This window comes from Balaenoptera ricei, chromosome 11 (assembly GCF_028023285.1).
Source record: "Balaenoptera ricei isolate mBalRic1 chromosome 11, mBalRic1.hap2, whole genome shotgun sequence".
In the NCBI taxonomy this organism is placed as follows: domain Eukaryota; kingdom Metazoa; phylum Chordata; class Mammalia; order Artiodactyla; family Balaenopteridae; genus Balaenoptera; species Balaenoptera ricei.
In genome coordinates this window covers 38,296,021-38,322,907 of record NC_082649.1, presented here as the reverse complement: position 1 = coordinate 38,322,907, position 26,887 = coordinate 38,296,021, and the positions used below count along the sequence as shown (strand labels likewise).

At 52.4% G+C, this 26,887-nt stretch overlaps 1 protein-coding gene across 3 annotated transcripts in view; it reads right to left on the bottom strand.

Moving 5' to 3' along the window:
• CPNE5 (copine 5) overlaps nt 1–26,887 on the bottom strand; it is a 91,173-nt gene that overhangs the window by 10,153 nt on the left and 54,133 nt on the right. For all 3 annotated transcript variants that reach the window (XM_059938805.1, XM_059938803.1, XM_059938804.1), the window contains 6 exons: nt 22,571–22,674; nt 17,674–17,778; nt 9,942–9,983; nt 7,793–7,868; nt 4,140–4,193; nt 806–867 (listed from right to left, as the gene is read on the bottom strand). In XM_059938805.1, coding sequence (XP_059794788.1) covers nt 806–867; nt 4,140–4,193; nt 7,793–7,868; nt 9,942–9,983; nt 17,674–17,778; nt 22,571–22,674 — 443 coding nt within the window. The remainder of the gene's footprint in view (nt 1–805; nt 868–4,139; nt 4,194–7,792; nt 7,869–9,941; nt 9,984–17,673; nt 17,779–22,570; nt 22,675–26,887) is intronic.

The window sequence follows — 26,887 nt, the reverse complement described above, 5'->3', positions numbered from 1 at the left end:
CTGCCTGTCTCCTTTCCAGACAGGTGTAGTCACTCACCTGCCTGCACCTGTGCGCTCGGCTACCCACACCTGGCCCTGGCACCTGTCCTGGCAGGGAGCGTGCTGGGTAGGACCTCACCTTGGAGTCAGGCTCTCTTTCCATGAGCTGTTGGCTGGAGCCACCAGGCTTCTCTGCCTGCCTGGATGCCGACCCTTCTGGTTCTTTCTGCTCCTTAAACTTGTGTTTGACCATCCCCTGGCTCATTTCCCAGTTCCTCCTGCCCTTTGTAGGTCTCTAATGACACTGGGAAGGTTAATCACTGCCCGCCCCCCACCAGAGAGACCGTCGGTATCAGAAGCTCAGAGCAGGAAGGAACCTTAGAATTCACTTAATTCCAACTCTCTGTGCAGAGGAGGCTGATGCCCAGGGAGGGAGAGTGATGTGCCCAAAGTAACCCAGCAAATTCAAGGCAAAGAGGGGCCTAGGGCCTGGGCCTCCTGCCTTCCAGACCGGGGCTCTTTCCACCTCCCTAAGCCCATTTCTCTTTGTCATGGAGTCCCTACCACCAGCAGGTCCCATCTCCGCACAGGGACCTCACGGGACCCAGGCTGGCCTCCGTGGCTCAGTAGTGCCCTCTGCAGCCACTCAGGATCAGGGGCATGCAGGGCTCTGGGTGAGTTGTCTGAGGGTCTGCTCAGAGCCCATGACCGTGGGCTTCGGCCAGGGCCTTGAAGAGGCCAGGTGGGGACAGAGCTGCTCATGTCGATGTGCGGGGCCCCTTCCCTCTCCCTGAGGCCGAAGAAACGAGGCTGCATCTCTTCTCACCCTCCTTTGATGTAGTCAAGAAATGTGCACTCTGACTCCACAGCAAAAGAAAGCAGTGTGACCTTGAAAACAAAAAGAAGCTTGGTCAGCGGGGAGCACTAGGCAGAGGGAGAGCATTGCTGACAGTTATGGAGCAGCCAGCACGTGCCAGCATTTGCCTACTTCACTGCAAACAGTGCCCACAACAACTCTATGAGGTACTATTATTATCTCCATTCTACAACCAAGGAAACTGAGGCTCAAAGAAGTGATGCAGTGTGTCCAAGGACACTACCAGGACATGGCCAACTGAGATGGGAACCCAGGTCTGTCTGGAACCAGATGCTGTGCTCTTGACCTTGATGCCAAACTGCATCTTTGGAAGGGCCCTGTCTCTGTCACTGGAGTACAGGGGCTCAAGCCAAGGAATCGAGTTTCCCCTAAGTGGACACGGGTGTGGAGTGTGGAGGGAGAGGGGGGTCTTCCTGACATAGGACCACGATCTGCCAGTGCTGACAAGCTCCATGCTTCCATGTTCCGCTAACTGTTAATCCTGAAATGTGTCTCTTTGGTCTGCAATGGTTTTAAATCTTACTTGTCCCACCTCATCCCTCTAGCGTCTTGATCTCTACCCTCTCAGACACAAGACCCTCCTGCTAAGCAGCCTGTCCTTTCCCTGGAGGTAACTGAGCACCTGGAGCCCCCTCTCCCAAGCAGAGGTCTCTTGATCTATGCCCCTGGCAGCTCTCTGGCATCAGCTTTCCAAAGACAGGTAGCTACCTGGCAGCTCGTTATGAAAATGATTTAGGATGGTGGAGACAAGTGAAAAGGTTGGCAGTTAATATCAATTAAAGGAGGGAAGATTGGGGCGGGGAACCTTTTACCTGTGTCAGACAACTCCACTCTAGGATTTGGGGCGGCCCCTACTGGTACAGATTCAGTCATCTTTATCAACTCAGTGGGAGGCCAGGTAGTGCCTCTGCTTGACAAAGGGGACGAGCCATTAGCCCGAATAATGGGAGGGTCTGTGAGTACTGAGCTGGGCCTGGGAGACCCCCACTCGCTGTGGTTACAGTGTTAGGCACCTGGATGGACAAAGTCTCCTTTCTCTAGGAATGGACTATGACAGTGGCCTCTACTCTGACTGTGGTCATTAGACTCCCTGGGAAGCTTTTAAAACATCTTGCAGCTGGAGTGAGGACCCCAAACCAATAATATGAGGGTTTCTGGGACAGGGCTCTGGCCCTGGATTTTTTTTTTTTTTTTTAGCTCCTCACATGAGTCTAACCTGCAGCCAGGGTTGAACCCTGCTCCAGGCCCTGGGATGAAGTAATTGCCTAACTTGCCTGGCCATATGGATTGACCCAGGGACTTGGTACTCAAAGTATGGTCCCCGAACAGCAGCATCAGAATCACCTTGATGCTGAGTAGAAATGCAGATTCTTGGCATTTTAACAAGATCCCCAGGAGACTCTGCACATAGTAAGTAAGGTATGAGAAGCACCAAATACAGATTCCTGGGCTCCAGCCTGGCTTTCCTAAAATGGAACCCCAGGAAACTGGCCTGGGCATCTGTATTTTAATAAGCATCCTGGACCCTGAGTGATTTTTTGTATGGTAAAGATTGGGAAATACTGGAGCAAGGGAAAGTCAGGAGACCTCAGCCCAGTCCTGCTCTGTCCCTAACTCACTGTGTGACCTGAGACAAATCACACCTCCTCTCTGGGCCTCAGTCTCTTTACTTCTAAAGTAAGACAGCTGGATGAGATCAGTGGTTTTCAACCTTTTTTTTTAGCTGTACATCTAATATTTCTTAGCTGGGGAACGTGTTGCCTCTCCTAGGGGTATTTGGGAATGTGAGGGAGAGCTTTGGGGTCTCATGATGACTGGGGCTCTATTGCTAGCTATGGGCTGAGGCCAGGGGTGCTAAGCCTCCCACCATGTATGGGGAAGTCATGTGAGACAAAGAATTATTCTTCCCCAAATACCGACAGCATCCCCACTGAGAAACACTGCAGCTTCAGACAAAGGAACTATTACTCCAAGCCTGCGTGTGAAACAATTACAATCAGAGAAGCAGTGGTCAGCCCCCTCTGAATGAGCAGAGCACTTTACAGTTTACAGTCCTGCATCTCCCATGTGTCTGCCACAGCCACCCTGTGCATTAAGCAGGGGAGGGATGATGTATTAGCCCCATTTTACAGATGGAGAAAATAAGGTTCCTTGGAGGAACGCTGGAGTTCCCTGTCTGTGACCTCTTCTAGTCTGGAGTTGCAGTTGGCCTGACTCAAATGGCTACATTTGGCTGTATTCGGTGATGGGGCTGTGGCCCTCTAGAGTGGGAGGGACACGAAGGGTACAGACTTGGGTACATTTGCACTGCAAAGACACTGGTTTGTTCTATAAATGCACTGGTGGGCTCCACCTCAGGGCCTTTGCACATGCTGATCCCTACAGCTAGAATTCTTTTTCCTCAATATCCTCAATACTTGCTCCTTCACCTTCTTTAAATCTCTGCTCAAATGTCACCTTCTCAGAGAAGCTTTCCTTGACTACTATAAATAAAATACTAGTTTCATCTCTCGCATTCCCTATCCATTTACCTCACCCTACTTCTTCCCACAGCAATCACAACCACCTGACACACACAGGTATTTGTGTGTATATTCGTGTTCTGTCTCCCCCCCACTAGACGATAAGCACCAGGAGGGCAGGGATTTGGGTCTGTCTTGTTCCCAGCTGTATCCCTCGTGCCTGGAAAGGCACCTGGCACATGGTAGCACACAGTAAATATTTGTTGAAGAAAGGCACGAATGTCCTGAAGATCAGCCCCCAGAAGCCACTGGGCCGGTATAATCCCAGCATGGTCATGGTTAACCAGGGGTACAGCCCACAGCAGCTGCAAGCTCTGAATTTAATTGTTGTGCTCACTGCCATGTCTACCACCTTCTAGCTCTGTGACCTTGGTTGAGTCACTTCCCTGCCTGCAGCCTTGGTTTCCGCTTTCATGATGAGGTGATGATAATGTCTGCCTCTTAAGGAAACAACCTGTGAAAAGCAGCCAAATGGGGAATTTCCCAGAGTAAGGGCCCAATAAATGCGACTCCTTTTCCTCTTCCTTCCACAGGAAGTCCCCATGGTAGTTTCTCTCTGGGATTTCTCATTCTGTATCACAGGGCCTGATGCGTCTCCTGCACGTCTACCTCCATCGGCCCCATCCCTCCCCACCCCTAACCCTCCAGGTCTGGTTCCCACACCCCGCAGGAGCACACACAGACACACATGACTCCTGCCACCAGACCTAGCTCGGGCTCAGGATGTCTACACCCATGGCAGAAAGGGGGTGGCTACTCACTGTGCCAGAATTCACATATTTCTTTTTCTTCATTTTCTTTTTCGGGTTTACCACCTGCAGAAAAAAACCGGTTACCAGGTAAGAAGGAGCGTTTCCAAGCAGTCAGGGCTGTGCGTGGCCCTGAAGGCAGGAGAGAGGGAGGAGTCATGGGTGACTAGGTAGACACAGAAGGAAGAAAGAACTGGATTTCGGGCACAGGTGGGAAGTGCAGGTGGGAGGCTAGCAGCCTGTGCAGGTGGAAACTGAGAGCCTGGGGCGAGAAGCCCAGAACAACCTTGGAGCCAGCACAGGCATGAAAGTCACCCAGATGACGTGGCGCTCACTGACATATTCGTGGGACGACAGCTTGCTAGGCAGCCTGTTGAGATGAGGGCACACTGCAGCCCCAAGACTACACTGCGTCTCAGTTTCCCTACCTGTTCTATGAGGGTGTGGAACTTTTAGAATTTACCAGACCTCAAACTGTTACTCCGAAGTAGCCCTCCCAGTGGAGGAGAATGAACATGGACTCCTGGGGGCCTGGGCGTCGCCAGAAACTCTGGCCACAAGCACATTTCTTTGAAGTCTTCTCTGTTTTCTTTAAATTTGCCTGTATTCCACATTTCCACTCTCTAATTACAACTGTTTTAATATTAAAGCACTGTTTTGTTCTCAGATCTTCCTGTGAAGTGGGCACTGAGAAAGCATCCTGTTTGTTCTGAGGTTTCATGCATGACCCGGCACACAGCCCCTCCCCCCCGTACCAGCCTCTCCAGCCCTAAGCGGCTGCACCCGAACTCCTTATGGGGGACCAGCACCCCCTAGGGGCCAGCCTAGCAACCTCCCAACTCCTGAGCTGGAATTCCAAGCCTTCTCCTCTCCCTCTCCTCACATCCCCAGGGTCTCCAGGGCAGGTGTGGGGTCTGCCCTCCTGTGCAAGGGGGCGCTGAGTGGCTCCCAGGACCAGCAGCTGTGCTGGCTCTGGATACAGTGGTAAGACATTGCCCCCCTTCCTGAGGACATCGTGGTCTTTGAGGGGGTAGGAAGTATGATAAACAGGTAATAGGTATGGGAGTGGGGTGGGGGGGTGGAGCAGGAGCACCAAGGAGAGGCATTCACTTCAGACCTTGGGGTAGAGTGGGTGTGCAGGGGGAGGCTTCCTGAGGGAAGAACATCAAAGGGAGTCTCCAAGGCCCAGGAGGCCCCACCAGGTGAAGAAGAACAAGGGGAGCCCCAAGGGAGGCACCAGCACAAATGAAGCCACAGAGACCGAGCCAGCATGGAGGTTCAGAGAGCCTCAGATGGCGTGATGGGGCTGAAAGTGGGGATGGGTAGAGGGAAGCGGACAGGGCTAGACCCTAGGGGCTCCTAGAGCTGTGATGTATATGGCTGCTTACACACGCCCCCGGTTGCACATAGACTGCGGGTCACTGGGGCATGGCACCCGTGTGAAGGAGCTTGGACTCACCTTGTACGTAAAGGGCCCTCTAGGATCTCAGCTGGTGTGGAGGCTCCCCCCTCCCCTGTGCGAACCAGGCAGAGGCAGTGGGTGACATGCACGGTCGGGTGTTAAGCAGGGCAGCAATGTGGTCAATTACAATTTTGGAGGAGTATTTGGGTTACTGAGTGGAGGACGGGAGAAGGCGGAAAGGCCATTATGCGGCTGTCACAAAGCCCCTACACAGGGGAGACGGTGACAGTGGGGGTAGACGGGAATGAAGGGGACAAATGTCAGAATATTTAGGTGGCAGGAGGAGTAGGATTCAGTCATGGACTGGGTGTGGGATGAGGGGCAGGAGGTGTCAAGGATGCCTCCCCAGGTGCCATGACCGCTGTGATGACAACACAGGAGGAGGAGCTGGCTGGCCACGGGGAGAGGAGGGCTGCAGGGACTTTAGCCAGTGCATTCAGTTTGGGAAGTCTGAGTCTAAGGAGTGGCCAGAAGACAGCTGGGCATATGCGTTGGACACCCAGGCTGATGCCAGGGCCTGAGATGAGGGTCTTTCCTGGCAGAAGCCTGTTCTCTCTTCAGGCACTTCTGACTCTAGAAAGGCCTTCCTGAGCCCAAACAGGCCTCCCAGGGATGCCCTCCATGGTGCAAGGCCTGCCCCGGGGCTGCCAGAGTTTAATTCCTTTTCTACCTGATGGCGTTTCCGATGTGTAAAGACAGCACTTCTTTTCACCAGCGCTGCAGTTTCTCTCATTGATTGCAAGGGGGCAGGGATCAATGACTGAGAAAACAAGTCACTGAAGCCTGAGAGATCGTGGCCTCATCCGAGCCTGTCAAGCATCCTTAGAATCAAACTCCAAGAGACCTGACCCCTTCCCTTCACTTCCCTAAAAATCTCCTTAAAAGAGTCCAAAGACGGAGCCTGCTTCTCTCTGCCTGGGTGAGGGGACAGAGACAGCTCCGTCCTTTGTCCTTACAAAAAGCAAAGCAATTAACTGTGAGGATCAGAGCTCTTTCAAAGAAATCCATCCACGTTCCATTCTCACAAATTGCCTTGTTCAATTGAATTCAGTGTGAATGTATAATAAGCACCTACTGTTTGCCCAGGAGGGCCCAGGCCAATGTGACCAGGGCAACAGGAAGGGCTGTCACTTTGTCTGCCCTTGGGGAGCTTCAGTCTAGTTGGAACACAAGACCTGCCCACTCGGAACAGAGATACAGGTTGAGAGAGTGGATGCATGGAGGGATTAGGGTTCAGAGATGGGAGGCAAAGCCAGCTCTAGCTGAGTGACGTAAAGATAGAGCCAGCGTAGGATGGTTGTGAAATGTAAATCTCCTGGCACCCAAGCGCTCAACAGATGAAACTAGGAGATAGCACTGACGTAATGCTCACTAGTGGCCAGACAGTGTTCTAGTAACTTATTTAATTCTCAGTGTGCATGGCACAGAGTGGGGCAAGAACTCAGCCAGGGTCGCAAGGCTAATACATGGTGGAGTCATGATATGAACCCTGGGCTGTAAATTAGGGTTATAAGTATCTGCAGTTCAGTAGGTCTGGCATGAACTATGCTGTCCATGAAGTTCATAAGTGGGAGAAAATAGGCCACCAGAGGAGTAGGACCTGAGCTAGATGTGGAAGGTGGGAGGGTATCCTGAGAGAGAGCACACACACAGGCAAAGGCTCAGCAGTAGAAAGTGTCCTTGGAGGGCAGACTATATTATCTCCAGAGAGATAGGGTGTCTTGTCCAAGGTTCTCTGGTCTAGATGGAGGTATCCTGATTCCTGTTCCTCTCTTTCCTTCCAGAAAAGAGAAGATATTCTGCAGGCCCTGAGACCGCTCTGATTAAAGGCAGAAGGCTACTTGAACTCAGGACCTCAGGTCTTGGGCCTGGAACCTTCTGATACTGTTCCCCACCTTCTGCCCCACCTGCACTTTTATTCCCCCGCCTTGTTGGAAGAGCTCTCTCGGGGGGGACACTATACCTCAATGATTTGGAGTCAGATAAGCTTAGGTTGTTTGCCTCTTGATTCTGCCACTTACTGGGCTTTGGTCAAGTCCCCTCACTTGTCTGAGATTCAGTCTCCTTAAGTGTGAAATGGGACAATAACACCCACCTCACAGGAGAACATGCAAAAACCCCAGCCATGGCTCACTGTTAGTCCTCAGCAACTGGGAGCTACATATAGTCAGAGCAAACCCCAGCCTTCAGGTGTCTGCCTCACCTCATAGATGTTGAATTGGCTCTGCCCACGGGCCAGCTCCCGGTAGCTGGTGGTGAACTCCCCAATGAAGTCATGGCTGCAAGGGAAAGTTGCTGCTGAGACCGCGAGGCCCAGGCTGTGCGCTGCCTCTGCTCATCCCCCCGCCTCTCATGTCCCTTCCCCTGGCTCCCAGTTCTGCCTGGGGCCTCTGCTCCAGGGGTACACACCAGTAGAGAGGGTGGGCCCCTGGGAAGAGTCCAGTGTCACCCATGGAGCAAGAAACCCAACAGCCACCCAGCAAAGAGCAGGGTCCTGGAGAATAGGACCCACTTCTAATACCTGGATTCTTATTTGAACGAACGAGCAATAGAATGTATTTTGGGGACAACTGGGGAAATTTGAACATGAAATGAATATTAGATGGTATTCAAGAATTATTGTTCAATGTGTCAGGTGCAATAATGACATTTGTAGTCATGTAGAAAAATGCCCTTATTTTTTAGACATTCCCAATGAGATATTTAGAGGTAAAAATGCCATGAACTGTAACTTAAACTACATCAAAACATAGATAAGGCAACTATGGCAACATGTAACACTTGTTAGATTCAGGTGATAGGCTTAAAGTGTTCATTAAACTCTTCTCTCTACTTTTCTGTGTACTTGACATTTTTCCAATAACATTTTTTGAAAAGACAATTAGCTCTAGGTCCGTCCAGGCAGCTTGAGGTGTCTTCTGCAGTGTTTACACCTTCTGCATCTCTGCCCCACAAGCGTGTGTTGATGGTAAGTGCAGCAAAACCTTGAACAAAGCAGAACTCCCATCTCCCCTTCGGTCGGCTGCCTTTCGACACCACTCTCCCTGATAGAGGGCAGTGGTTAACTTGCTGGCTGGGAATGCCTGCTGGAGTGTGATGCCCAGGAGGTGCCCCTGGGGCCTTGCCCCACCTTGAGTCCACACTGTCTTTTGTCTACATATTTACAGCTCTCAGCATTCAGACTATGAGCTCCCTGATGGTGGGACCCAATGGCATCTGGTAGCTGTCTCCAGCTTCCCTGGTAAAGGAAAGTTAATGGGGAACTCCAGGGTAAGATGATGAGGTGAATCATGGGTGGAAGCCTGAAGCTGACTTGCCTGTGATGTGGTTAAAGCAAAGAGAGGACGGGACAGAGTGAGCTGGCAGAGTAGTGCTGGCACTAGAATTTCTCTATAGGAAGGTGTTGGACAGGTGAGCTCCTTGAAAGGAGCTCCGGCCTAATTTAGAGCTGTACTTACACAGCCCTTCACGGCATCCCCCAACCATGTCACAGACTTGATAGGCACCAGTGGAGATTAGAGGGCTTAAAGCCCCTCTATGACACCCCTGGTAGCACCACAGGATGGAGGGCTCACAAAAGTCAGGAAGGATGACATACTTGGATTTGGTTGGATTTGGTTCAACAGACAAGCAGGAGCCGGTGAGGGATCTACTAAAGTTGTGAGAGGCCTGTTCTGGTCCCCTTCTATGAATTCCCTGTGATAACTGGCTCCTTGGGGGCACTTAGATCCACAGAAGAGGAAGCCCCTGGCCTCTCCAAGGTTAGGCTCAGCCCTACTCAGGCTCTGCCTTACCGCTCCGGGGTCCATTCATATGCTCACCTTTCCCATATCCCACTCCGTCAGCCCTGCTCCCCACAAACAACTCCTCTGAGGAGTCAAGGGCCTCCTGCTAGAGTTCAGGGAGTCTCTGAGAGCCAAGCTCATCTTCTGCACTTCAGTCACCACACGATGCTTAGCCTCACACAGAGAACGCGGTCATGAATGCTCAGGAGGTCACTAATATCTGCCTGTACCTTAGAACATGCACATTTCAGAAAAGCCTACATTCTTCCAAACGTGGGGAGATTTTAGACACTGGCTGGCCGCTAGGCAGCTATTTGAGGACAAGAGGCCTCTTACACTCCTTGCACCATGTCCTGCAGGACACAGGCCCTCTGGTGCCTCAGTGGAGCTGGGCACAGACGAGCCACCGAGGCAGTGGTCCCTCCACAGGAAAACCCAGGTCCCTTACCCCCCAAGCTGCCATGGGTGGGGACCTGGGCACAGCTCTCTCCATGAGAGGGCGAGACCCACCTTCCTCCCAGGGGCTGTCCCCATCCCTGCTCACCTTCTGTCCTTCTGCCAGCTTACCTGCCATCTCGATCCCAGTCGTATACCTCCACCTTGATGGTCCTGTAAGGCAAAGGGCCCATGGTGGGATGGACTTGACCCAGCACCTGCGTGGCCTGAGAATGGGGCCACCTGCGTGGCCTTCTCACGCTCCTGGGCCAAAAGGGGATGGAGGAACCCCCACCAGGCTCCGAGGGCCCTCGGTGAAGAGGCAGCAGCCCAGGAGACAAAGGAACTATCTTGACGCCTTTAAAGGTCTTAGGGACAGAGGCAGCTCCAAAGCTGCATTGGGACTTCCCTGAATTTCAGGGAAGATGTAGAAAAGCAGCCTCAGACTTCAGTTCACCCCACCTTCTCCTTGGCCACCCCAGATGGGGCACAGATCCCAGCATGAAGCCATACTGCAGTTTATCAGGGGTGGGGCCGTTAGAGTGTGAGGGTGGTGCTCCCTAGATCCAAGGCCTAAGCAGGGTGGGCTCTCCTGGTGGGACCCTGGGGTCCGAGGAGTCTGAGTGGTGGGGAGCTACCCCGCATGTCAGGGATGGACCCAGGGGTCCTGACTCAGGATGGCCTGCTGAGCTTTTCCATGCCAGACTGGCTCCTGAGTGAGGGTGTAATTATCTTCACATTTTAGCCTGGCTGCTTTAATTAGTTTGTTTTGACTTCTGAGCTTGGGGCTGGGCTTTGGGAGCCCATTTTATTTTTAGCCTGTTTCTATGGCAACAGGCTAGCAGACCAGAGGCAGAGGAGGGAGGTGGAGGGTTGCAGGTTAACCCTTGGTATCAGCAGTCCTCCAGGGATGCCCAGGGATGGGGCAGATGCCAGGGTCCCTCTGCAGGGTCAGGGTCTGGAGAGGTGGAAGAGGCATGGGGGAGCTGGGTCTCCAGCCTTCAGTTCTAAATGGGGCACACAGAGGCGGCTGCCCAGGCCTGTGTTCTATGAATATCTCATCATTTGGCCGATGGCCGCGGCCCATCTCCTCAAGTCTGCAGGGAGTCGGCCTTGGAGTTCCAGAATCCCCAGAAGGAGGCGCTGTCTCCCTTCAGATGAGCCTCCATGGGGCATGGGGGTGGGAGGCGGATTCTCCTGCATCAGGGTAGAAACTGCTCAGGAAATGAAGGGATGCCCAGTATGTTGTGCAGCAACTGGATTTTTGTTACCAAAATGTAAAATGGGGCAGGCATAGAAGCCCACCATTTAGAGAAATCTTTTAAATTTTTGTGAAAAACAAAAAACTATGTCTCTCTGAGGAGAATTATTACAGAAAGAAAATAAAATCTAGGCCTCTAAAGGTAGGTTGGTGATCTGGAAAGAGTGGAAAGTGGCTGGGGTGTGGACTTGGATGCTGGGCCCTTTGCACTGGGACCTGGAGATGTCACTTAACCTCTCTGAGCCACAAAATCATTTTAAAGTAGGGATAATAACGGCCCTACAGAATAGCTGTGGAGACAAGTTGGTAAAACTGCCTGGCATGCGTTGGATCTCTATAAAAATGCCTCCTGGGCTTCCCTGGTGGCGCAGTGGCTGGAAATCCATCTGCCAATGCAGGGGACATGGGTTCGATCCCTGGTCTGGGAAGATCCCACATGCCGTGGAGCAACTAAGCCCGTGCGCCCCAACTGTTGAGCCTGCGCTCTAGAGCCCGCAAGCCACAACTACTGAAGCCTGCGTGCCTAGAGCCCGTGCTCTACAACAAGAGAAGCCACCGCAATGAGAAGCCCACGCACCGTAAGGGAGACACAACACAGACAAAAATTTTAAAAAATTTTTAAAAAGCCTCCTCTCCACTTTAGCATTTGGGCCACACCTGGGATAGTTTTTTTTGTTTGTTTGTTTTTTGCCTTTTTTTGTTTTTTTAAATAAATTTATTTTATTATTTTATTTTATTTATTTATTGTTTCTGGCTGAGTTGGGTCTTCATTGCTGTGCGTGGGCTTTTCTCTGGTTGCGGTGAGCGGGGGCTACTCTTCATTGCAGTGCGTGGGCTTCTCATTGCAGTGGCTTCTCCTGTTGCAGAGCACGGGCTCTAGGCACATGGGCTTCAGTAGTTGTGGCACGTGGGCTCAGTAGTTGTGGCTCGCGGGCTCTAGAGCACAGGCTCAGTTGTTGTGGCGCACAGGCTTAGGTGCTCCGTGGCATGCAGGACCTTCCCAGACCAGGGATCGAACCCATGTCCCCTGCACTGGCAGGCGGATTCTCAACCACCTCACCACCAGGGAAGCCCTGGCATAGTTTTTCACATAGAATTTACTTAAATCAGGGACACCTGAGCCTGGGTACCTGGGCTCTGCAACTTCCAATTGCTGGAATGACAAGGCTGAAAGTGACCTTGGTGGCATCCTAGCCTGGCCACCTGGCAGATCACCAGGGAGCTTTTCAGACACACAGACCCCCAGGTCCAGTTCTTGGCAGCTCTGGACTGGGCCCAGGAATCTAGGTTGAAAGGCTTCCCAAGTGGTTCTGCTGTGCATGTTCTGGAGGGATGACCTCCAGCCCCTCATTTTCAGATGGGAAAACTGAGCCTTAAGGGCACCCAGTGACTTGCCCAGGGTCACACAGCTGGTGCGGGTCTGAGCCAGGACCCTGCCCCCCAATGCTGAAGCCTCCCAGTCCTTCCCCAGAGCCCCCCAGCTCTGCAGGGGACCTTCAGGGACCCCAGCAAAGAGTGCCTCTCCTCAGACCACCAACACCAGTCCCTCAGGTGACTAGATCAGTGACAGCCACATGCTCAGAGGCTATAGGAGGACCCCAGTCATAGCCACGGCCTTGGATACCCAAAAAAATCACTGGGGAGAATTTTTTTTAAATCTCACTGCCAAAAGCCGTGATTTAATTGGTCTGGATAGGGCTCAGGCACAGGTAGTTTTTAAAAGTCCCCTGGCTGATTCTAATGTGCTTCCAGAGCCGCTAACCTCTCTAGATGAAAGTACTGGTTTTCAAACTTGGTTACACATCGGACCCTCCGGGGAGCTTTAGCAATCCTGATGCTGATGCCTCACCCCAGAGATTCAGAATCAATTGGTCTGGGGGTGCAGCCTGTGCAGGGGAATTGTTAAAAGCTCCTCAGGGGATTTGAACTTGCAGCTGAGGTTGAGACCACTGAGTATGAGATTCCTGTGCCAACTCACCCCAGTAGCAATCACAGCCAAGGCTCCAGGGATGGCTGCAGGGAGTCAAATTAGCTCGGAGACCGAAATCTCCAGAACTGGGGAAGAAGGAGGTGCCCAGAGGCAGGGGAAGGCAGTGGCAGAAGCCAGACACAGCTGGTCAGTAGCAGCACCAGGCCTCTTGGCAGGGAGCCAGTGTCCTGTGGGTCTCTGAACGCGTGGGGCAGGAGTGACAGAGCGGGGTGTGTGAGCCTCAGCAGGCCAGCAAGGATGGGGGATGCTGGCAAAGACGCCAGGCTTCCCCCCCAGCACACCAAGCAGCTCTGTCCGTAGCCTCCTCTGAGCCGAGCTGCAGGTCTGCTCCTAATGAGCCTCTCCCTCTCCCAGGCAGGAAAAGGTATGTTTCCCTGATGCTTACAAGTCCCGAGGGCTGACGGGCCTTGAGGGGTTCGCCCTAAACTAACTGAGTCAGTCCATTACTCTGAGAAGCTGCTGGGAGGAAGAAGAGCATCGAGCCTCACAGGCCCAGGCAGTGAGGCTTGATGGCAGAGGTGCTGTGCACCCCCAGCTGTACTGCACTGACTGTGGCTCCTGTGTCTGAGTTCAGCTTGTGCATGTGTGAACCAGGGATAAGACACTCCTAACTGAGGCCATGGTATTGGGCCCAGCCCCTCCCGGTGTTCAGTGTGTGGTGGGGTTCAAAGGAGAAGCAACTGGTTCAATCCAGGGGGCCGAAGTTTGGGTGATGTGACAGCCCCCCAGCTCCTGGGAACCCTCTCCCCTCTCCAGGTGAAGACCCAGTACCCTTAACACCCTTTTAAAACCTACTTATTCACCATGAAGGTGTGAGTGAGTGATAGCAGCCCAACCCAGAGGAATTTGGTTTAACAGGGACAAATCCTCAAGTTGCAGAATATTCAAGGACAGAGCAGGGGGACTTCAGGGAAGGCAAGAGAAGTGCCTTCATCACCCTTCACCCCACTTCACCCCACTGGAGGGCTAGACTAATTCTGACCCTGAGTCCACTTCCTCTGACTCAGGTTCTGCTCAGCTGGGTCACTTGGGTTTGTTCTTGTGTGGACTGGAAACACAGTAAAGGCAGGGGGACCCCAAACCAGGGGAACCCCAAATTAGAGGGCCAGCCCAGAAGTGACTTCTGGAGAAGGAACATGCACCTTCTCCTTGCCCTGGCAAGTGACATAATCTGTGGTCCTCTGTTTCCCCATCTGTGAAATGGGCATGTCACTAGTACCCACCTTCTAGGGTTATTGTGAAATTTAAACTCACAAAATAAGATACTGTATTTAAACCAATTAGGACACAATTTGGCCCATGTCCTAAAGACTCAGTAAAGCTTAATAAGATTAATTCATTTCCATCCCCATCATTCCAAGAAAACTGCCCTTTCTCAGCAGATCCCTGGTTCTCATCCCCTGGCCCTCTTTTTCACAATAGTAGTTGATATTTCTGTTTGAACTCTCTTCTCTCAACTCCCTGACTATGGCTGCCCTCCCCCTGGTCCCCTCTTATCTCTCTGACATCCCCCTACTCCTGACCTCTGCCAGCCCCCCTCCCGGGGACTCCCAGACCTCTGTTCTCCTCTCTCCTGGGAAGAACACCACTGTACCTGTCCCATAGCCACACACTCTGGCTCCCTGTCACACTTCCCATTTCCACCAGTGGTACCATCGTCTCTCATCCTCCAAACTCCAAACCCTAATAATCTCTACGTCTCTTTCACTCCCATATCCAGGCAGCTGTCAAGGCCTTTTGAGTCTTCCTTCTAACTCCTGTCTCGAAGCAGACCTGCTCAAGCCCCTGAGCAAACTCTCCTAGAGCTGTCCTCCAAGTGTCCCACCCCACTCACCCCACGCCTTGACCATTCATCAGCAGAGCACTGGAGTTTAAGAACACAGATCCTAGAGCCAGCCTGCTTGGGTCCAGATTCTGGTGCTACTGGCAGTAAAACCCTGGGTGAGTTACTTAACCTCTCTGGGCCTCAGTTTCCTTACCTACGAGATGTGGATAGTATTTGTACCTTTTTCAGAAGAGGTACTAATTGTTGGGAGGATTAAATTAGTTCACATACATCAATTACCTCCGAAGTGCCACAGGAGCCTTTCCTGTTATTATTATGACCCATGTCTCCAACCTTAGCCTGGGAGCAACCTCAGAAGACTTGGGTCTGAGAGCTCACTGTGCCCACAGCACCCAACACGGTGTCTGGTGCCTGGCTGGCTTGGAAGACAGGGCTGCTGGATTAAACCCAATGTGTACTGTGAGGCTTCAAGAGGTGCCTCAGAAGTAGAGGAAAGCGGCCTTGTTTTCCTGAACAAGGCCCACCCTCTCCTGCCCTACGGGGGCCTCCCAAATGCCTGCACCTCCTGAGTGGCTGTTGGGTATGTGGGTGACCCTAGGGCTCAGCAGGGGGCAGGCCTGCTCACTCACCAGGCCAATGTGACACACCTGACACCTCCATTAGCACCACTGTCAGTCACATCACAGTTCATCTGTCCCTGGCTTTGGAGGAGGGCCCAAGCTGCCCAGCCATCCTGGAGGGAAGCCAGTCCAGGGTTCAGCCTGGGAGGGGGATGGGAGCCCACCTGGGCTTTCCGCAAAGCCTGCACCTTCCCCCCCCCCCCGCCCCCACACCCGCACCTCCTCCCATGGCTGAATGGAGAGCCCAGGCCTCTGAGCTGGGCTGCCCTCCTTACTGCCTCTGACAAGGCTGGATTCTGAGGCCCTAGGAGGCCTTCCCTGGGATGCGGGTTGTGGGGGGTCAGCTGTACACCCCCCGAAACCTCTAGGCAGTGTGGTCAGAAATCCCAATTCCTTCCACCCCTATGAGACTGGAGCTGCCATGTTCTCCCATCCCCCAACCTTGAATTTCCCCTCCCTTCCTCTCTATCCCAACCATTTTTCCTACATCCCTTGTCCCCAGGAACTGACGCCGCCCCCCTAACCTTCCACCCTGCCCTGAGCCTCCTTTAGACCCTATTGCTTCAACCCCTCCCATTCCCCACCACTCCAGAAGCCCCAGGACCTGGCCAGACACGGAACAGCGGTTTGTTTGGCTGAAGTGCCTATTTTTGTTTCCAGTCTCATTTTGCACAACTATTTAGCTATCTAAAATATACGTGTGCACATCTGAGCTCCCTGTAAGCCCCCTGAAGACGGAAATGCGGCTACATTCCCTTGAATGCCGCACAGCTGGAGGCGCAGTGCTGAGCACATGGTAGGTGCTCAATGACCACCTATGGAACAGACTGGCTTTTCTGTCCCAGCCGAGAGGCAGGAAAAGAAGCCACTTCATCTCCTGGGTCAGCATCCTAATAGGGAGGGAGACAGGGGTGCCTGGAGGCCATCCGTCTGCTCATGCCTGTCCCCTCACCCCACCGCACATACCCTGACAGTAGCCACTGTGAACAGAGTGCCAGGGAGCCCATGCCAAGGCCCCAGCCAGGATGTCCTGAGGTATCTGTTCTGACACCCTAGGGCTCCTGTCGGAGTGGCCAGCAGAGGCCCAGCTTCCTCAGGGCTGCCTGGACAGCCCTGCCCGACAAGCCCCTGCCAGCTTGCCCCCCTGCTATAGCAACCACCAGGAAACCAGGCTGGGTTCTTGTGACTTAACACAGACCAATACCGTGTTACAGCTCCCATCCTACGTGTCCCCTCTCCCCCCTGCACTTGCCACAATTTGTAATTATGTTTCTTTGTGCAATTATTGGATTAATGTCTGCCTCCCCCACTAGCATGTGAACTCCAAGAGGTTGGGTGAAGGGTGAAGACTGTGTGTTTTGTTTCCTCCTGACTTCCCAGCATCTAGTGCAGTGCCTGTCACATGGTAGGGCATCAATAAACGTTTGTGGATGAAATGCTGAACGGTATTTTATGCATACCAGAGCCTTAGCATGTAGGTTGTGAGCTTCAAAGCAGCCCTACAAGGTAGGTGGATGTTTAAGTACCCAGTTTACAGATAAGGAAACTGAGGCTCAGACAGGTCAAAGTTTGCCCAGGTTGAGAGTGCTTTTCTCGTCACAGAGCCAGGATTGGAAACTAGGTATCCGGTATCTATACTCCACAGTCTACCCTCAAGCAATGACGACGTGTATTATGAGTAGGCTTTGTAGCATCAAAAAATTCCATGAGCTGTTTGCACTGCACCCCTCACCCCCTTTTTATGGCAACTCATCCATCTGGCAGCGCATATCCTGGGATCCTGACTCCCCAGAGTCCCTCAGCCAGGAGTTGGGGCTGCCGGGGACCAGGTCACCTCTACCTGCATCTAGAGCAGCTGCCGTCTGGCCCCCACCTGCCCCTCACTGGGCACAATGAAAAGACCAGCTACTGAGCTCCGGGCAGGGCGCCCAACACCCACCAGGGCTTCTCTGAAATCCTTGGTACCTCCCATCCCCCCAGCCTGGGAGGTCTTCCACCAATGGGAACGTCAGACTGGGAGGAAAAAAGGCGGGGTGTGGTGAGGGAAGGGCAGGGAGCCAGAGGGATCCCCAGATCCACCCTGTGCAGGGCCAGCAGCACGCAGCTCCAGGAGGCTCTGCTCGCTCGTACTGATGGGGTGGCCCTCATCAACGTGACCGTGCCCCCCGCACCTGTGCTTGGGGACAGGGGACATTTTCTCATCTCACCGATCATAGTCCCCGTTGCAGAGGGCTCTCACAGGAATGGAGAAAGTTTGCCAGACTGGGTTTAGGGTGTTCTTCATGACCTCAGTCTTGTGGCAGATGGTGAACCTGGCAAAGAAGAGAGGGAAGACTGTCAGTCCTGACCCCAAGGGAGGCAGAATTCAGATCACCAGAGGGGCTGGCTTGTTAATCTCTGCAGTTGCCAGACAGTAGAAACAATGGCTTCGTGAGGTGATGAGCTGCCTGTCACTAGCAGCATCCAGGCAGAAGCTAGACAGCCATTTCTTTTTTTTTTTTATCTTTGTATAAACTTCAGTTTATTTTATTTTTTTTAACATTTTTATTGGAGTATAATTGCTTTACAATGGTGTGTTAGTTTCTGCTGTATAACAAAGTGAATCAGCTATACGTATACATATATCCCCATACCTCCTCCCTTTGGCATCTCCTTCCCACCCCCCCTATCCCACCCCTCTAGGTGGTCACAAAGCACTGAGCTGATCTCCCTGTGCCGTGCGGCTGCTTCCCACTAGCTATCTATTTTACATTTGGTGGTATATATATGTCCATGCCACTCTCTCACTTCTTCCCAGCTTACCCTTCCCCCTCCCCGTGTCCTCAAGTCCATTCTCTACATCTGCATCTTTATTCCTAGACAGCCATTTCTTGATAACACTACAGAAAGGATTCCTGCACCAGGTAGGAGTGTCAGGAGATGTGGTTCTGGCCCCTGTTCTCTGTGTGACCTTGAGCAAGGTTGTCCCCCTCTCGGCCTCTATTTCCTCGCCTCTAAACCCAGGGAGTTGGCCACTATTAGACTTTTTTCATCTGAGATCCATGGAAGGATCTGGGGATGGGCTTTAGGGGTCTGTGAACCCTTGAAATCGTCAGTGGAACTGGTTGCCTGAGTTTCATGTGCTTGCTGTTCCCCTGCCTGAAGGACTCTCTCCCAAATTTCCATGTTAACGGCTCACCTCCTCACTTCCTTCAGGTTTTGCTCCACTGTCATCTCTTTGACATAAGCACCTGCCCTGAGAACCATTATCTAAAATTTATAGCCCCCTGGTCCCCTGACTCTGAGATCTCCTAGTCCCTTTCCATACTGCTTTTTCCATCCCATCTGTCACCATTTGACATTTGACATGGTCTATCTTTCTCCTTATTTCTTTCACAGTCTGTCACTAAAATGTAAGCTCCATAAGGGCAAGGGTTTGTCTTCCTTGTTCACTGGTATATTTCTAGTGCCCAGAATAGCACCTGGCACTTAGTAAGGTGTTCATGTAATATTTTTTTCACAATGAACTAATGAATAAATGTATTTCTCAGAGGAGAGTTTCCATAGCTCTCACTGGCATTTCAAGCCAGTGAAATTAAAGCCCCTGGCTTAGATGATCTCTAAGACCCTTTCAGCTCTTGTAGTCTGAATCCATGAGCTTGCTTTGCAAACTAAAAGTGCAGAATTGGCTTAATCCCAGCTGGGCCCCAATCCAGCGCCCCTGCCCACTCCCCCTGCTGTGCCTGACTGGCCCCGCCCTGGAAGCCTGCCCTGCCACGTGGAGGGGCAGCCAGAAGCCAGAGTGGAGCTCAGGGCAGGGGCTGTCCCCATGAGATTTCCCAGCATCCACCCCAGCTACCTCCTGGCTTGGAAAGGTCACCCAGGAAGGTGCCTGGGCCCCGCCCATACCCACACAGCCTGTGCCATTTCTTCTCTGGCAATTTTCAAGTCAAAATGTCATTCCTGTCACCGTGGCTCAGCGTTTCTCTTCTGTGCTCCTTCTCGCCCACCCACTGGAGTGTGAGGTACATGTGGGAGACCTCCCCACACACTCCAGAGCTGGTGATGGGGACAGGAATGGGGACGGGGAAAGGAGGGGCCACAGCTGCCCATGGCTGGGGCAGTAGGTCGGGCAAGAAGAGGAGCCTGGACTGGGGGAGGGGGCAGGAGGGAGAATCAGGAGCAGCAACTGGTGGTGAAGGGAGGGAGGTTCGCACCCTGCAGAAGCCCTAACCTCCCACCTGGAACAGTCGCACAGACCTGCTGTGGACCCTCCCCGTCTCCCCACCTCTTTGGAACCACTGCCTTCTCTAGCTCCTCTCGCTTGCCAGCCAAACTGCCTGACCAAGTCTTCTAAGCTATTAGCCACATTTCCTCCCTAGGTCTTTCTTCCTGAGCCCTGTGTGGTCTGTTTTCTGCTTCAGACTCTTGCCTGAAACCACTTTCTTTAAACTCCCCACCCCCATCCCCCTTTGCCATCACTAAATTCACAGGCCCCTCGATCCCCAGATGTACTTGCCGTGGGGGATGAGACCCTAGTGTGGAAATGGTCCCTGCAGTCATCTCCCAGCTCAACTCAATTCATTTCAACACACACTCGGGACGTGGCTGTGGGGTGAGGGTGTGAACCAACAGGGTCAGTCAGATGTGGGCTCCGGTCCCAAGACCAGTACCTCCAGCTGTGCAGCCCTGGGCAAGTGACTGAGCTTCCCAAAGAACCGTAACTAACGCTGCCAGACCCTGTTCTAATAACTGGAATTAACTCATTTAATCCTCACGGCTTCCCTGGGAGGGAGGTGTTATGATTCTCCCCGTCACACACACCAAGAAACTGAACCGCAGAGGGTAGGGCCCCACTGTCCAGAATGGTAGCCACTAGCCTCACGTGGCTATTTACATTTAAATTAACTGAAATGAAATGAAATAAAAAATTCAGTTCCTCTGTCGCACTAGCCCCTTTCAAGGGCTCAGCAGCTATACGTGGCTGATGGCAACCATAAGGACAGTGAGATACAGAACATCTCCACCATCACATAAAGTTCCATTCGGTTAGACACTTGCATAAAATTACAGAGTTAATGATTGGCAGCGACTGGCCGAGCCCGCTCTCCATCACCACATTCTTGCTCCCAGACCAGTGATTCTGACTGAAGAAGACAAGGTATGTGCAGTGCCAGGAGCACGGGTGCTCTGTGGATGCTTCCTGCCCTTTTCCCTCCTGGCGTGGCAGGCGTGACATTTCACTCCCTTTGGTCCCTCTGGATCGGTTTCTCTGGCTGCCCTTGATGTCCCCTCACCCCAGACAGATCCAGCCCATGCTTTAAGTGAAACTCGCCCCCAAATAAACTCCCATCGCCTGCCCCATCTGACCAGCTCTTTTGCCATTTTCAACAGTCTGGGTTCCCTGCAGCTCGTCTGCCAGGGAGGGGGCGGTGACGGCGGTCCCCACCCAAGTTCCGCAGAGCCAGGTCTTGCCCTGCCCTTTTGCCCATGTCCTCCCCTCCCTGCCTCCTCCCCTGCATTTCCACAGCTTGCCTGGCACGGCACCTCCCACCTGTTCACCACGTCAGTCACGAGTCTCTCCCTCTCCCCCGCCCCCTCCCCACCCAACCTACACACCGCTCTGCTAGAATAATCATTGGCAAACACTCTGCAACATGTCCATCTCCTGTTCCACAACCCAAATCCCTCCCTCCTGCTGGCCAGTCAGCCCTCGCCGCTGAGACAAGCCCTGGGGAGGCCCCTGCCCTCCTTTCTGGAGGGGACTTGCATGGACATTTCCATGGGCGCCCAGAACATCACTCAGACCTTTTCCTCCCTCCCTCAAGTCAAGTCAAAGTCAACAAGAATTATTTAAAGAAATCCTGCTAAGAGTCCTACGGTGAGACAATCCTTTTGTTATGCAAATGATCGTACCTAATTTCCCTTGTTTTGTACGTTCGTTTAAAAATCAGTTTTCCCTTCGACTGAAACATACCTCCTCCCTGCTGCTGCCCTGCCCCCCAACACACACACACACGCACACGCACACACACACACACACTCACACACACACACACTCACACACACACACACCCAGAGTTTCAGATTCTAGGGGACTTAGCGAGGCCTCCTTGCCCTCTGTTCAGGGCACACTTGCTTTGCACACACTGTTTCTCTAGCTTGTTATTCTTCCCTGCTCCTCCCCCCACCCCCAACCCCCAAACCCCGTGGACCCATTTTTTCCCTCTCCCTCAAAACCTTCTTCCTAGTTCCCTTCTCCAGCAGCGTTTCTCTAATTAACCTCCCTGGTCCCATCGCTTCCTCATTCTGCAGAATCCCAGCTAAGCAGCCGCAGCCTTCCAGAGCTGTGGTGCTTAGAGACCATGGAGACCACCTAATCTAACCAGATCATTTTACTGATGAGAAAACAGGCCCAGAGAGGGGGCATACTTGTCTAGGGTCACAGAGCAGGTTGGAGAAGAGGACTTAGGTCCCAAGACCCTCAACCTAGAATCTGTCCCTCTGTGTACATCACTGACCTCCTACATTGCCCAACGAGTTGTGTGTCTTTCCTTCATATTGTGGGTGGCTTCCAGATTAGGGAGAGGAGAGAAGGAAATGGGGGCTTCAAAGATGGGAGGGATTTTGAATGAAGCCTGGGGCCAAGGGGGGAAAGGGGTCCAGATTTGCCATGCTGAGTAGGAAGTAGTGGGGGGAATATGTGTAGTGGGGTGTTAGGAAGGCTGTGGGTGAGCGAGGACAAGGCTTAGAGATGTGGACTGATGCATGTGGAAGAAGGAATGGACTATCAGAGGGGCCCCTCATTCCTGCCCTAGCCCTGTTTTTGCCCGCTCCCTCCATCTTTGACATGCCCAGCGCCAGCCATTTAGTAATGACCCTCAGAATGGCACTGTGCGCTTGCAGTCTGCCCCTAATCCCCCACCAGCCCCATCTGTGCGGCCAGGGTACTACCTTGGAGCCCCTGACCTCCTAGAGCCCCTGCCCTCTCTAGAGCAGGGGCCTCAGGGCAGCAGCAGGAGGAGATGGCCCAAGCCACCCTGCCCGGCAGGTCACCACGGTCCATCCCTCCTCCACAAGCCCATGCCCCCAGAAGTGGGGGTGAAGCGTTGCCGGAGAACTCACGTTCCATCCTCGTTGCTTCTGTAGAACACCAAGAAGGGGTCAGACTTCCCAAAGAAATCCTTCTTGTCCAGCTTGTTGGCACAGAACTGCATTGTGGCGACATCCTGGTGGGAAGGAGGGAGAAGAGGGGTGTGAGGCACAGAAGGCTGGAGGGGGGCCCCGCCCCTATGGGAACACAGCCCCAGGGCCTGGGGATTCTGGGCCCCAAGCCAGTTAGAAAGGACAGCAGCTCACACTGCCCCGCACCACGTGCCAGGCCCTGAGCTAACACTTCGGAGGGTCTCATTTCATCTTCAAACAACCCCACCCGGCAGGTCTGGCAGAGCAGCCGGGCAGTGAAGCAGGTGGATTCTGGAGCTGGCTGCCCCAGTTTGAATCCTGGCTCTACCACTTTGTAGCTGTGTGACCAGGCAAGGGAGGTAACCTCTCAGAGCCTCAGTTTCCCCTCTGTAACATGGGGCTGATTGCAGTACACACTTCAAAGGGCTGTGGTGAGGGCTGAATGAGATCAAGTGTGCGAAGTCTGGAGCAGAGCGCAGGCACGTCACCCACTCGGTCAAGGTTCATGCACGAGGTATCATCACTATTGTACTGAGTGGCTCAGAGAGAGGTGCAATGACTAACTCAAGCCACTCTGAGCTTGGTCACCTAACCCCACGCCCTAACCCCAAGCCCTCGCTGGCCACATCGCCTCATTCCCTTACATGACTGTATGGTTCCTAGAGGACATTCAAGTTTAAGTATCACTTTCACATGCACTGACTCACAAGAGGCTCATCTAACTCTGAGGTAGCTATAGCTGGACCACGACCCCCCCCCCCCCCATTTTACAGCTGAGGAGCCTAAAGCTCAGAGCAGGGAGCAACCCCTACAAGTTTATCAAACAGAGCCCTGGGTTTCTAACTCCCCTGACTAGTTCACGACTTTGGCTGACCCAGACCCAACACTCAACCCAAGAGCATAAGGAAGGTACCAGGCCTAGTGAGAATCAGTTGACCTCTCCTCTCACATGGCTCCTAGCTCCTCAGCTCGCTGCAGCCAACAGGGCACTGGGCAGAGATGCCCCTGTGTCCTCCTCTTTGCCCATCCCCCTGTGATCTCTTCAACCTGAAAGCTCTGCATCCCGACAAATCAGCTGCCAACTGGCCAGAGCTCAAGGCTCTGTCAATAATCCCTGGGGCCTGGCCTGCCCTCAAGGGCCAGGCCTGTCAGGAAGCAAGCCACCCAGCTCTCTCACGCTGCCCGCTTCCTCTCAGTGGCGAAGAGGGTCTCTGGAGATCAGTGTCCTACAGCCCAGTGAGGACCAAAATGGTAGCAGGGATAAAGATGCAACCTCTCACAGCTTGAAGGACATGGTCAAAGGTTGGGGCAGTGGGTATGATATAATGGTTAAGAATGTGGTCTCTGGAGCCAGGCTGCCTGCTTCCGTTCCACCCCCTTACTAGCTGTGTGACCTAGGGCAAGTTACTCACCCTCTCTGTGCTCAGTTTCCTCATCTGTAAAATGGGGGTACAGGCAAGGCCTACCTCATAGGCTTGTGAGGATGAAATGAGTTAATTGAGTACAGCGCTGAGAACAGTATATTGCACACACTAAGTACTGTGTGTGCACAAGTTATGATGATTTGGATATTTCTCCCCTCCCCCCGCGCACTGTGTGTGGTCTCTGTCTCTGTCCCTGCCCCACTCCCACCTCTACCACCTCATATGCCTTCCCTCAAGGACATCTGACAACAGCAAACAGAGCATCCCTCCATTCACTTGCTCATTCATTCATTCAACAAACATTTATTAGATACCATCTATGTGGGCCTGTCACTGAACTCAGTGCTTTACAGCCTTATCATATTTAGCCCTCAGAATAACCCTTTGTTGCTTTTTACAAATGAGGATGCTGGGGGTTGGAGAAGCTAGGTAACCTGCCCAAGATCACCAGCTCGCAACTGGTGGAGCAGAAATTCAACATGTATGAACTCAACATGATTTCAAAGTCATGCCTCTTCCAGCACAGAGCACACTATAGTTCACGTGGCCCGCTTCCCTGTATCTTTAGAGTTGCTGATTTCTTCTGACTCGGGTCAGGGCTGGACTCAGGTTAGCCTGGGCTGAGAGGGTCTCCTGAAGGGAGGCCCTGAGGGGCAGTGCTGGGGCACAGTGGCCAGCACACGGAGGCGCCCAGGTAATGATGGCTTTTATCATGTCCCTCAGCATCGCCCACCTGAGAGGGACAAGGAGGCCAGATTGGGGGATTCCAAGGCCTAGAAGCCCCAGGAATCTGAGAGCCTCCTGAGAAATCTAGGACTTCAGACCTGGAATAGAGAATGGCTGACTTATCAAGCACTTACTCGATGCCAGGTGCTGTGTTAAGCCTTCTGTTTACATACATTATTTCACTGAGTCCTCATTATAACAGTATGAAGTAACTCCTCTAGTCTCCCCAGTTTACAGATGAGGAAACTGAGGCTTTTAGAGGTCGTCCAAGATCACACAGTGGTGGTAACAAAGGCAGTTAGACTTCAGGGCTTTCCCTCACACCCTCCCAGAAAAATCTCTAGTCTTCTAAGTCCATCCCCAGCAGTCACTAACTTTCCCAGGGAGAAAGTTCCAATCCCATCTCATTCTGGATGGAGGGAGCACTTTAAATGCCATCCTGGGGAGTTCCATCCCAAGGCCTAGAAAGAGGAGGAAGCCTAGGACCTGGTAGGCTTCTCCCGGCACTGGCTATATAATTTGTGGGACCCAGTAAAAAGGGAAAATGTGAGGTCCTTTGTTCAAAGAGTATTAAGAGATTTCAAGACTGTAACAGCAGAGCATTAAACCAAGAGCAGGTCCTGTGTGACTGAACAGATCACATGCCCATAAAGTGGGCCCTGGCTCCTCCCCATGGATGGAACCATCAGCGGCATCAGAAAACAGACCAGACTTTGCTGAGTAGGAGCCCCAGCAAGGAATGCAAAGCTCTGAGTTCTAGTTTGCCCCAGCAGTCCTTCAAGCCCTCTGAGCCTGTTTCATCTATAAAGTGATGCACTGTACAGGATGATCACCACTGTCCTTTTCAGCTGGGCGGTTTAGGTTTTGGTGCTGATGCCACAGGGAGCATACTGGGAAAGGGGTGGCATCTGGGGAAGGCTGGTGCTCAGGGGACAGTCTGGGAATCCAGGATCCCTCCAGCCTCCCCAGGCATAGCTTGGTGGTTATCACAGTGACCTCTCCCACGTCTGGAGGTCACCTGTGTGACACCTTCTCCTGAATGAACACAGGCAAGCCGCACACGACACCTATACTGGTTGACTACGAAATACACACATATATTTGAAACAACCAAAACAGATGCCACAAAATCCAGAGGCTAATCTCTTATTTTTCCTTCCTAGGAGAACCCCTGTGAGCCCTGCAAGATCAGGGAGGGGAGTAGGAATATCAGAAAAATATTAATGAAGAACTTAATAGACCCTAACTTCCAGGACTATTTAGTGCTCCACTGGGAGGGCCACGGTCCCAGCACAGCACCTGACAGAGAGAACAGTACAAAGGAGCCACAGACACCTGGTTGGAACCCCAGCTCTGCCATCTACTAGCTGAGCAGCCTGGGGCAAGCAATTTAACCTAAGTCTTGGTATTCTCCTCTGGAAAAATGAAGTAATAATGCCTCCTGTGAGACTGTTGGGAAGACCAAGGGAGATGATATATGTTAAGTACCAGTCCACAGTGCCCAGCATAGAACAGCTAAAAGAATAGAAGCCAGCACTCGCCGAGTGCCATCTACTCCTGGGCTGACCCATATGGAATTGCCAATGTTCAACTCGTGTTTATCTACGATAACTACAATCGTTATTCCCATTTTAAAGCTGAGGAGACTGAGGCACAGAGAAGTTAATACCCTTTCCTGAAGCTACAAAGCTTAGTAAAAGGAGAAGCTTGGATTGAAACAAGACAGTCTGGCTCCAAAGATTAATAACTGAGATTCCAAATGATGACCCCGAATCATCAAGATAAGTCTAATTATGTTCTGTAGCCTCAGTTTGAGAAGTCAGAGAAGTGTGAAATCCATTTTAGAAAAGTCTCCTCTATGCAAGCTAGTTAAAAAAAAAAAAGACTGACTCTGAAATTCATCTAACTGGAAACATCCTCCAGTGAGCCACATCTCATTCCCCCACACCACCCCCATGGCAAATATGTGTGAGGCATTGCTGGGGGCTTATTTCGTTCTTCAACCTGATCTGCCTTCCCTAACACCACCCAGACCCAGAAACATTCGCCAAAAGCCCATTATGATAAACTGTATGGGGCCATTGTCAAATCCATGGGCATAAGACAG